This window comes from Python bivittatus, unplaced genomic scaffold (assembly GCF_059951505.1).
Source record: "Python bivittatus isolate LINGU-HERP-01145 unplaced genomic scaffold, Pbiv_v1 ctg000340_np1212, whole genome shotgun sequence".
Classification (NCBI taxonomy): Eukaryota; Metazoa; Chordata; class Lepidosauria; order Squamata; family Pythonidae; genus Python; species Python bivittatus.
Genome location: NW_028277056.1, coordinates 754510 through 766624, shown reverse-complemented (window position 1 = coordinate 766624; position 12115 = coordinate 754510). Strand labels below are relative to the sequence as shown.

Below are 12115 nucleotides of genomic sequence, written 5' to 3'. Positions count from 1 at the left end.
CTCCCCCTTGCCTCTCCTGCAGCAAACTCTTTACTCCTCCCTCCCCCCTGCTTCTCTTTCTGCCCCCCTCCCTCTCGCCTCTCCTGCAATATCTTTTCTCCACTTCCTTCTGCCATTCTTTGCTCATGCAAAACAGGATCAGCTCCAGGCTATTGCATGACCCAAGAGTGACCATGCTCTGCTGCCAAAAATAGCCCTCGTAACACCATCATACTGAAACAATGGGAGGGCCATCACCTGTCTGCTTAAGGGTTTGCTATTTCACAATAGAAAAACCATTTATCCCCCATTTAACGCCTATCCAAACCTATCCTCGAATCAGATCCCTCAGATTTCCCGCCTCTCAGCCTCAAAAGTGTATAAATCCTATGCTTTTCCATTGTTCAGGGCCCCTCTTTCTTGAAAGCAGGCACCCAGTGATCATTGCAATGAACACGGTTCTCCTCCTCAGCGTTGGGCTCCTGTCTCTGGCAAAAATTCCACAACATCCCCTTTCTCCACACCACGTACACCTCCATCATGTCCCCTCTTGTCCGCCTCCTTTCTAGACTCAAAAGCTCCAAATGTTGCAGCCTTTCCATGTAGGGAGGCTGCTCCAGCCCCTGGATCCTCTTAGTGGTCCTCCTCTCAACCTTCTCTAGCTCCACTATATCCTTTTTGTGGCGCGGCAACCAGAATTGCATACAATATTCCAGATGTGGTTACACCATTGATTTATGTAAGGGCATTGTGATATTGGCATCTGTTTTCAATTCCATTTCTTAATATCCCTAACACCCATTGGACTTTTTTTTTTTTACAGCAGATGCACACTGTGAAAGCGTCTTCGTTGAACTCCAAGATCTCTTTCCTTATCATCACTGCTAGCACGGACCCCTTCAGTTTTTATGTGCACTTTGGATTTTTGGCCCCAAAACACATTGCTTTGCACTTGCTTGCACTGAATGACACCTGCCATTTGACACCCACTCCCCTAATGTATAGAGATCCCTTTGGAGCTCTTCGCAGTCCCGTATTGTTTTTACCACTCTGGACAATTTAGCGTCATCAGCAAACTTGGCTATTCCACTAGTTAGGTCCAATTTTATAATTTTATACAATATAAATATGTTGAAAAGCACTGGTCCTAGGACAGAACCCTGGGGGACCCCACTAGTTACATCCCTTCTTTGTGAGAAACATCCATTTGCCCCCTACTCTTTGTTTTTTATTCTTTTGCCAGTTGTTTATCCACAAGAGGACCTGCCCTTTTCTTCTGCAGCCACTAAGCTTATTGAGAAGTCTTCGATGAAGGACATTATCAAAGACTTTTTGAAAAACTAAGTCAATGATGTCTACTGGATCGCCCTTATCCACATATTTATTAACACCCCCAAAAACCTCTAGTAGATTAGTCAGATATGGCCTACTCTTAGTGAAACCATGTTGGGTACCCTTGAGCAAGGCCTGTATTTGCAAATGTTTAATAATTTCATTTTTAACAGCAGTTTCCACAGACAGATGTTAAGCTGATAGACCTATAATTAAAAATTGGAGCTGCAGTGGTTTTTTAAACTCTCGGTCCCTATAGTAAGACTTTCACTATCCAAATTAGCTCAAGTTATACTACATTGGTAGCATTCCTAACATCTACTAAAGAAGTTACCTGATCAAAATGAGAAAATCTGGCAAAACTTGTCCTTGACAAATCCATGCTGTTGTTTGTAATCCCAGATCGTTCTGGGTTTTTTAAAATAAATTTTATTAAGTTTTCCACAAAAGTTAAAATACAGAAAAATCAAGGAAAAAAGGGGGGAGAAAAAAAGAGTAGCTTCCGACTTTCCTCGGTACAGGTATAGATGAAGAAAATATTCGCCTACTACTCTAATATCTAAAAATGTACATAGTAAAACATAGTTTTTAATCTAATATTCAGAAGGAATCCTAAAAATTAATGTGTTTGAGTAATACGTATAATTTGTACAAGATATTTCTATAACTATAACATCAATCAGCAAATCCCAAAATTAAGGTTGGATTTTTTTGAGCATCAAGCAAAAAGTCTAAGGGTGGTTTCCAATTAGGGACAAAGTCGGACAGGGCCCTGTCTTTGAGCAAAGAAGGAAGTTTCGCCTTCTCAGCCAATTCCGTTCATTTCAATCGCCATTCTTCAGCAGTAGGTATTTGCATATCCTTCCATTTTTGAGCATATAGAAGTCTCGCTGCAGTTATCATATAAAGAAATAAATGTCCGTGTTGTCTTTCCAGTTGTTTGTCCATCATACCTAAAAGAAAAGTCTCTGGTTTCAATTGCAAATCTATTTTCAAAATCTTTTGAATCAAAGTACATATCATATTCCAATATTTCTTAACCTTGTCGCAAGTCCACCATAAGTGCTAGAATGTGCTTTCACATTGATTACATTTCCAACAGACATTTGAGATACCTTTATACATCTTTGACAATTTATCTGGTGTCAAATACCAACAGTACATCATTTTGTAAAAATTTTCTTTTAACGTATAATTAAGAGTAAACTTTAACCCTTTGTTCCACATATTTTGCCACTGGTCTAACATTATATTATATCCAAAGTTTTTTGCCCATTTAACCATACAATCTTTAACATATTCATCCTCCAAATGCATCTTTAACAAAAGTTTATACATTTTAGCAGTAAGACTTTCATCATTAGTACACAAAGCGTATTCAAACTCAGTTTTCTCAGTGGTGAATTCATAATTTTTTTAATCTAGTTTCCATCTTTCCAGCAACTGTGCGTATGTAAACCATTGGCAAACAACGCCTTCCAATTCTCGTTCTTCTCTCCTCTTCAGGTTAGGTTCTCCTTCAGAAAACGATAAAAGAGTTGCATACGTCAACCATGGTTGCCTAAGCGTGATTTCTCTTCTGTAAAAAGCTTCTTGAGATGACAACCACAGAGGAATTTTTGGAGACAGTCAGATAGGCCATTTTGTGATCTGCTCCAGGATCTTCTCAAGTACTGAGGTCAGGCTGACTAATCGGAAGTTCCCTGAATCGCCTTTTCTCCCCTTCCCAGCAAATTCCTTCCCAGCATCGACGGGTGTCCTGCCGTGCAGCACCCTCCCGCCCCATCAAGGCATCTCCTGGTTCAGTGCGAGGGAGATCTGCCAGAGATTCATAATCCATTTTGGGTTGGTTGGTTTGTTTGTTTTTAATTTCCCCAAACTTTATTCAATATTTTAGAAGGCCACAAAATATAAGCAGAGTACCAGAATACACAACAATAACAACATTAACCTAAGAACCCAAGAAATAGAAAGAGAAAGGAAAGAAAAAAAGACATTCCCCTTGCAAATGTTAAAGATACTAACAAAATTTAACAAATTATAATAGTAAGGAATTAAGGTTGAGGTTAAAATTAAAAGTCTAACAGATGTGTTAAGCTTAAAGAAGTCACTAGCTTACAAAAAAAACCATATAATACTAATTATAATCAAATCAAAAATACTTAGTAACACCACTGCATCATTATAAACTACCATAAAATCTATGCCAAAGAAAACACATTGTTTCCTCCTTTGATTAATAGAAAAATTGCCTTTTCCAGAATGACACTCTTTAATGTCTGGAATAATATCATTTTCCCAATTTCTCAATATAATTGTTTTGGCCATCCCCCATGCCTGGTACAACTGTAATTTCCCATAGACAGTCAGATTCCACAGTTTTGGTATATAAACCAACATCATACTAACACCTTTAATCTTTAAGGATTTCCCCATAAATCCACTTATGTACATTAAATTACTATTCCAGAAATGTACCAGAAGTTCACAAGACCTAATCATATGGGTCAACAAATGTTCGTTTTTTTCCATCTCCAACAGAGGAAATCTGGTGCCCATCCTTTTGAGTACAGTACATTCTTTGGGGAGTCTAATACACTCTAAATGCAAAATGTAATCTCAGATCCATCAATCCCATTTTAACATTTCTAAGAACATGCAGCAACCACTGGGCTATTACTGAAGATCCAAATTCTTTAGTCCATGTTTGATCTATCCTGCTAATATCCATTTTAAAAATGTTCTTGAGCTTTTGATAAAGGCATGCTGTGCGTTTAACTTCTGTCATGGATTCTGACAAATAAGAAAGCTTCTCAGATGCCTTGGAGGTGGCCAAAGCACCCATTTTGGCTTTGCAGCTGAGCCAGCTCTCTTGCTGGCTGTGGCCTTCCATGCACTGCACTATGAAGCGTGCATGGAAAGTGAAGCAAGCAGCTGTTGCAGTCCTTAGAATAGTATGTCTGATGGCTTCTTTGACCCCCTCCTCCTCCTCCTATTGCCCTTCTGTGGCTCCAACCTCATTTCTCCCACGGTTTGTGAATACATGGGCATCGCCAGGGTTGCCTGTGCAGCCATCATGCTGAACATCTGGTAGGCTCGACCATGGCTTTCTTGGCTACTGGAGTCAACAGAGTTTTGACTGCCATCTGTTACCTACTAATCCTCCAGATGCTCTTCCAGTTCCCGTTAAATATGCTTGGACCAAAATGTGGAGCACCTGTGAGTCTCCTATCTGCATCATCCTGTTTGATGGCCCGGCCTTCTTCTCCATCTTTGCCTACAGGTTTAGCGCAGACAGCATCCCTCACCGTTGGCCTTCTGCTGGCCAATGTAGTTGCAAAAGCCCCTCCCATGTTAAAATTCATTGTCTGTGGGATGAAAACCAAGCAGATCCAAGAGCAACTGTCTCATGCACTCCTTTGCTCTGGGGAGTAGCCATGAATGCCCTGCACGAGTTGGGTTGGCACAAAGGCTGAGGTGTTGCACCAGCAGCCATCTCTTCTGTGGCTTCCAGTTTCACACTTTGCAGCACTAGCTGAAGGTCTCTGGAAGATTCTCCGGCCGCATTTGCACATCACGAGAGACTAAGCGGAAGATGGGCAGTTTGTGGGTCAGTGTGTTGGGGCAAACCTGCTGTTGGCTTAGGATGCTGTGTAAGCCAGGCCATCTTGCTGAGTTGTCTTATGGGTTATGGTTTGGGCATCCCATGCTGGGTGAGCATAGCAATTATGTACTGATAACCTGGGCTTAGAGCTTAGTGCCCTGTGTGACCCCAGTTTCTTAGTCTTTTCCAGGTATAGCACAGGTAGAACTCACCAGAATGCTTTATGACCTCTTGCTTCTTACCTCTTGTACCTATTTATGACACTCTTTGCCACAAGTACTTCGAAGACCTTATTTCCCCCTTATTTCAGTTCTGTTGAGCATCTTCAGACTTTCCATCTTTCAAAAAGCCTTCATTCGTTTATGTTGGGTTGTCTTCATTGTTTTTAACATAGCTAAAACAATAGCTGCTCTGAGGATAAAAAGCACATCCAGTATGTTAGCATAAAAATAATAAAACCTATTACGCTTGTGACTAAGTTTGAACGACTGCATCTATCAAACACTTCTGCAAAGAATCTTTCCAGCTTGGCTTAGCTTTCTCTGGCTAACCTCCCTTCAGACGTGTGGAAACTACAACTCCAGCCAGCGTGCCGCCCGCAGCTCCGGTTGCCGTTGTCTGAGTCTGCCTGGAAAGCACCATCAGGGGAAAGTGTTTCACCCCGTTCCCATTCTGCCCCACGAGGGCCCAGCTGGCCCGGCCGGCAAGCAGCTGAGTTTGGCCATGCTCAGCTCAGACAGAGCTCTGGAAGATGCACTCTCCGGTGAGTGGATGCACCCTGGGGGCATCACGGCTCTGTTCACACAACATGCCGAACACCCCAAGGAAAGCTCAACAGCTGCCTTTCCGAAGAGGCCAAGCTTACATGTCGGTTAGCAGATTGTGCAAAGGCAGACCGCTTGGTGCTTGTGCTCATCATACTGGGCAAACCCCCCAAATGGGTTAATTCAGCACACAAGGGCCGTGTGTTGTGTGAACACAGCACCTGGGGTCTTCATCTGGCCAGGCTGGGTGCGGATAACCAGAGCCTGCAAGATGTTGAGGAAGGGACCGAACACCTGGCACAGGTGAGGGCTGGGATGGCTCTCTGGGCTCGGCTCGGCTGCAGTTGCCCTTTCTGCAGCCCCAGGGAGGGAAGGACTCCCAGGAGCAATTTTCAGCCTCATTCTACTGTAGTCTCCAAGCCACGGGAAGGAATAGTTCTGCGTTGTTGTGGACTGGCCAACTCCTCCAGCGTGGTCTCCAATCCTGGGCAGTCTTAAAGGAGGGTCAGAGAACCTGGAACAGGTCCAGAGAAGGATCGTGAAGGTGGTCAGGTGACTGGGATGTGAATCCTACCAAGAGAAATGGAAAGGACTGGGAAGATTCAGCCTCGCGAGGAGACAACTGAAGGGGATATGATGGTGCTGTGCAGTTACTGACCAATGATCCAGGGTGTTTGTGCACAGAGAGCACGCACTGCACAGTTGCGGCCCAGCTGTCAGCCTGGTCTGGGGCAGCCATCCCTTGCAACGCTGATCAGTTCACAGGCCTGTCTTCCCTGGGGTCTTGTTACAAGGTGTTAGGCCACCACAATCAGAAGGCTAAGTTGGCAGTGTGTGTGTGTGTGCGCACACGCATGTGCATGTACATGCAAAGGAGGCTGGGAATCAGGCACACACGTGCACACCCAGAGGTCTCCCTGGATCTGTTTCTGCTTCTTTCCAGATGTATTATTGCAACACGTCCACTTTTATTCATTTATTGACTGGATTTATCTGGCTGTCTAATAAGCATCAAATCTCAAAGTGGGATACAGAACAAGTTAAAAACACAGTATCGCAATAAAAGAAGAAACCGAAGTTTAAAGCAGCCTTAGCATAGCAGCGAAGGCACCAGGTCCCACGGCCCGGGGCCAGCCGGAAGACCCACGGGGAAAGCTGATCAGAGGGCAGGAGCGGTGCAGAGGAGGCCTGCTTCTGGGCCCCCGTAAGATGGCGTTCCTTCAGCAAGGCAGCGGTCAGATTTTATGGATCCGCAGGGAGAACTGGAGAGAGCTGGTGCTGAAAGTAACCAGGCCCTAAGCCATGAAGGGCCCCATGGATGAACTGCACCCAGAAGCCAGTGGGCAACCAGTGCAGCTCATACAGTAGGGGCGTCCCGTGGGCACAGTGAGGTGCACCAGAGCTATTCTGGACAGCTATAGCTTCAAAGTGGTCTTCAAGGGCAGCCCTTGCAGAGCCCGTTCCTCCAGGGCAAACAAGAGGTGACTCAGGCCTGAGTAAATGCAGGCAGGGCCTCCTAATCCAAAAAAGGACGTAGTTGGTGCACAAGATCAAACTGTGGGAAGCCCCCCCCCCCACCAGCCAGGGAAGCCAGCTGCTCTTTAAGGAGCCATGAATCTAGGAAGGCCCCCAAATTGCATCCTGGTTTTGTCTGGGGAACTGTCACCCCATCAGGAACTAAAGCTGGACGTCCCTGAACCCAGAGCCACTCTGTCTTGTTGGGACTGGGGCTTAGGCTGTTCCTCCCTCTCCAAACCCTGGCAGCCTCCTGGTGCTGGGACAGACCCTCAACAGCACCTCCTGATTGACACGGAGCCAAAACGTAGGATGAGTGTCATCAGGGTGCACGATGCTCGGCCCACTGCCTTTGGACGACCTCACCCACCAGTCTCAGAAGAGCGTAACCTTCATGCAGCAGGAAGAGTGTCGGGCCCTGGGGCAGCCGCAAGCAGGGGCATCGGGCTAGACCTCTCCCCCTCTACGGACCAGAACTGGTCCCGGAGGAGGGAGGAATGCCACCGCCACCCCGTGCTCCCCACTCCCAGCCCTGGACCGATCCCTGAAGGAGGCCACGGCTGATGGTCCGGAGGCTGCGGCAGGTCAAGAAGGACCAGGAGAGCTGCGAGATCAGGCAACCGCTTCATCCCACCCAGCAGGATGTTTGGGTGGGGGCCGCCTGGGCTCCCCCAGGAGCAGAGGGCCTTCAGGCCAGGTAGGGCAATGCAAAAAGACTGGGGCAATAGTGGGGCTGAGCCTGGACTCCTCTGAGAAATCTCCGGGGAAGACGAGCAGAGTGTCCTGAGCCTTGGCAAACCAACCCAGGGCAGACACCTCTGCCCCCCCCCACTCTCCCCCCCCCCCAGTTTGAAGCTTCTGGGACCCGTTAAAAACCACTCCCCCCCCCCCCCTATTGTGACTTCCTCTTCTGGAAGCAGATGCAGCTGGCCAGCAGGCAGAGCTTGTTGGGGCTCAGGGTGCTGGGCACAGGAACCCCCATCGAGCCTTCCTCAAAGTTCTCCCTAGACCAGAAGGCAGAGTGAGGCCCCAGGCCAGCTGGTGAGGAGGGGTCGGCACCGCTCTGCAGGGCCGGTGCTGTGGATTCCCCAGTGGGGCCGGGGGGGGGGTGTGATGCTTTGGGGCAGCTGAACGTTTCACTGCCCTGCCCCGCCCCGCCCCGCAGCAGTCCGCCTCTCCCCGCTCTCCACGGCGCGAGAGCCGAGCGACGAGGTCCGCCCGCCGCGGCTCAGGGTCAGCCTAAGCGGGAAAGCTGGGCCGTTTCGCCGCTGGCTAAGCTGGGCACAGCCGCGGGACGGCCGGGCAAGGGAGGAAAGGCGAGTCCCTCCCAGCTTTCAGGCGCCTCACCCGCCCTCCCTAGCGGCGAGGCGAGGCGAGGCGGGGGGGGGGGGCGGTTGGGGCGGCCCTCCCCGGCAGCCGAGCCGGGAATCAGCCGAGCCCGGTTAATGGTTAACGGTCCCTGCGGCCCCGCGGCGGCTGCGGGCTGCAATTCCCAGGCAGGGAGGCGGCGGGCAATAATAGCTGGCGCCTCGCCGCGCCCCTTCCGAGGTGGCCGGTGCCTTCCCCGCGCGGCTGCCCTGAGCGCGGACGCGGCACCGAGGCGCGTCGCCCGCCCGCCCGCCGACCGGTGAGCTGCCGTGGACCCCCGCCGCCTCCCCCGCCTGCCGAGCGCCCGGGCTCGGGGAGGCAGCTCGGCGGAGCGCGCCCGACGGAGCCTCGTGCCTGCCTGGAGGGCTGCCGGGCTTCTGGAGCGGGGCCGGGGCAGGGCTGCCTTCCCCGGGTGGAAGCCCCGCAGCGCCCGGCGGCGCCCTTCGGCCGGATCACAGCTCGATGCCGGCGAGCGCCTTGGCCGGCCCCGGGCGACGGAGCGGTCCGCAGCCGGGATGGCCCCGGACTCGGGCCTGAGCCTGGCCGATGGGTTGGGCGGGCGCGGCCAAGCGGCCCCGCGCGATCCTTTCGCCGAGCAGAGATCCTCGCAGGCTGCGCGGCGACTGGGCGGCGTGGCTGCCGCCTCCGACGGGGAGCAGCCCAACGGCGGGGGGGGGGGGGGCTGGAGGGAAGGGAGAGGAGCGGGGCGAGGACCTCGCGCTGAAGCGCCTCCCGGCTGCCCTTGAAGGACACCCCCCCCCCCGCAGTGGGATCTAGAGTCGGGGTGACATCCGATGCTGCTCTCGCGCTGCAGGGAGACTTCGCAGGCCACGGGAGTTCAAACGTCTTGGCTCTGTTCACACAATGCCCTTACCCAGGTCACGGAAAGACCGAAGGCTGCCTTCCCGCAACTTGCTAAGCAAAGCGAGATGCATCCCGGAAGACGGAGCCTGCTTTACTTCGGCAGGGGGGAGGGGTACCTGGATGTATTTCCAGAATGGGTCTTGAACAGCCTGGGGCACCCACATAACAGCCTGGTTAATCATTTTTAAAGCTGTGCAGAGTGAATTTTCTGCCCGCTCAGTGTTTCTGCTCTGCAGACACAACCTTCCGGCCGCAGGATGCGCTTCCCTCGCTTGGCGCACCTGCCTCGGACAAGCTGCCTTTGCTTCTTGGCAGGTTGATGTGGTTTCTGGCGTGGGCTGCCTTGCAAGGTGCGCGCAGCAAAAGGGTCAGAATATACACCGTAGAGAAGCAGCAGCAGCAGCAGCCGCCTCTACTGTGTCGCTGTACCCAACACTAAGTGCAGTGTGAATCGGGCGCAAGAGAACAGCAGCAAAATAGGAACAGGAGAGTCAGCCAGACTTCCAGCTGCTGCAGTAAAGGAGAAAGAGGGAAGGCTGAGAGACAGTGTCAGGACCGACTTCTTGGAAGGAGGGGGCCTTGCGGAGAGGCCCTTCCCAGCCGCAGAGGGCGCCGAGGCCAGTGGGCAGAATCCTCCGTGTGCGCTGAGCGGGTGGGCCCGGCCAGGGAAGGGCGGAGCAAGAACCACGCGCAGGTAGGGGACAGCAGAGCAACACGGGTGGGAGGCCGGTCAGGCTGGGCGTGAGGAAAAGGGGGGTGCCGCCAAAGTCCCAGGCCACACATGTCCTTGGTGAGTCCACCGGAAGCTCCGCTATGGCCCTGGGCCAAAGGGGTTCATGCTCCCACCAGTGCTGATGCTGGTGACACTCGCTTTGTCTTCCCTGTCCAGGAGCCAGGATCGCCACTGCAGAAGGCTGCTCCCCCATGGCCGCCCTTAACAACAGCAGCTTTGACCCCATAACCTTTGTCCTGACTGGAATCCCTGGCATGGAGGCATCTCACGTCTGGATCTCTGTCCCCTTCTGCCTGATGTATGTGGTGGCCCTCCTGGGGAACGCGTTTCTCCTCTTTCTCATCGCCACAGATCGCAGCCTCCACCAGCCCATGTACCTCTTCTTGGCCATGCTGGCAGTAGCTGATCTAATGCTGTCCACAGCCACAGTGCCTGAGATGCTGGCCATCTTCTGGTTCGGGTCCAGGAAGATCTCATTTGATGCTTGCATCGCCCAGATGTTCTTCACCCACTTCAGCTTCATTGCAGAGTCCACAATTCTCCTGGCCATGGCGTTTGACCGTTACGTTGCTGTTTGTGACCCACTGCGCTACATGACCATCCTCACGCCTTCAGCAATAGGGAAGGTGGCCATTGCTGCCGTCGTCAGGGGGCTTGCAATCATGTTCCCACCCATCTTCCTCCTGAAGAGGCTGCCCTATTGTGGCCACAGCACAATGCCGCACACCTACTGCGAGCACATGGGCATTGCCCGCCTGGCTTGCGGAGACATAACAGTCAACATCTGGTATGGCTTCACAACTACACTCCTGTCCTCTGGTGTGGATGTGGTGCTTATTAGTGCATCTTACGCCTTGATACTCCGGGCTGTCTTCCAGCTCCCTTGCAAGGAGGCCCGACGCAAAGCTCTCCGTACGTGTGGCTCCCATATTTGTGTCATACTCATGTTCTACATTCCGGCCTTCTTCTCCTTCCTTACACATCGCTTTGGCCACAACATTCCTAGCTGGATCCATATCTTGTTGGCTGACCTCTATGTGATCGTGCCACCCATGCTCAACCCCATTGTCTATGGGGTCAGAATGAGGCAAATCCGGGAGCGAGTCATCCATGTGCTCTCACAAATGGGGAGGACCTGCTTCTAAAACCTAAAAATTGGCCAAGCTCCGATGGAAGACTTTTGTTGAAGGTTGCTACAGGATGAGAGCTGCCTTCTTGTCAAAGGAAAGAGATGGACTTCAACTTCAGAATGAGCAAGGATCGTTGTGGTGTGGTTACTCTTCTGTGTCTTACCCCCAAGGGAACCTCCTTGTTGTGATCAGTGTGACTGCAGATCCATTAAAGCTGCCCTCTCCTTGCCCACTCATCTGTGGTCTGGTCCATGAGTGCCTCTTACATGGAGTCAGAAGGAGCATCCTGCCTCCAGAATCGCAGGCAGCTGCTGGGTGAGTCAGCAGGAGGGTCAGTTGCCCTCCTGTCCTGCTTGTGAGCTCTCTGGATCTCCCAGGTCGGCCTCTCTGAGAGCCAGAGGGCTGAACAAGCGGACCCTCATCCCGATCAGGCCCAGGGCTCTTCTGAGGGTCTTAGTCACCCCTCCTGCCCTTGGACTGGTGCTTCCTTTGGGGGCAAGGGGGTTAGGGTAGCTGAGTATCTCCTCTGCCCTCCTCCTGGAAGTTACCCCTGAAAAGGGATTGGACGGGCTGGCCCGTTTTGCCCCTCCAGTTTGATGGTCGTTTCTTTAGTTCTGATATTCTTAAAAGCATGGGGGGGGGGGGAATTGTGCACATCCTAAGCTCCAGTGAGGGACTTCTGCCCTGGGGGTGCTCAGCCAACAGAGAGTTTTACCTTGCAACACTGCGCATGAGGGCGGTGCTGCTCAACAGAGCAGGCGCCCAAAAGCCGAGCCTGCTCAGGAAGGCGGATGGGAGTGGAGCTGAATTGGGGCCTGCCAGAAGA

At 51.4% G+C, this 12115-nt stretch overlaps 1 protein-coding gene across 1 annotated transcript; it reads left to right on the top strand.

The window, feature by feature from the left end:
* The first annotated feature begins 10350 nt into the window (after positions 1-10350).
* LOC103065616 (olfactory receptor 52B2-like) lies at positions 10351-11304 on the top strand. Its single transcript, XM_007443663.2, has one exon. The coding sequence runs from the start codon at positions 10351-10353 to the stop codon at positions 11302-11304; it is 954 nt and encodes a 317-aa protein (XP_007443725.2).
* The last annotated feature ends 811 nt before the right edge of the window (positions 11305-12115 follow it).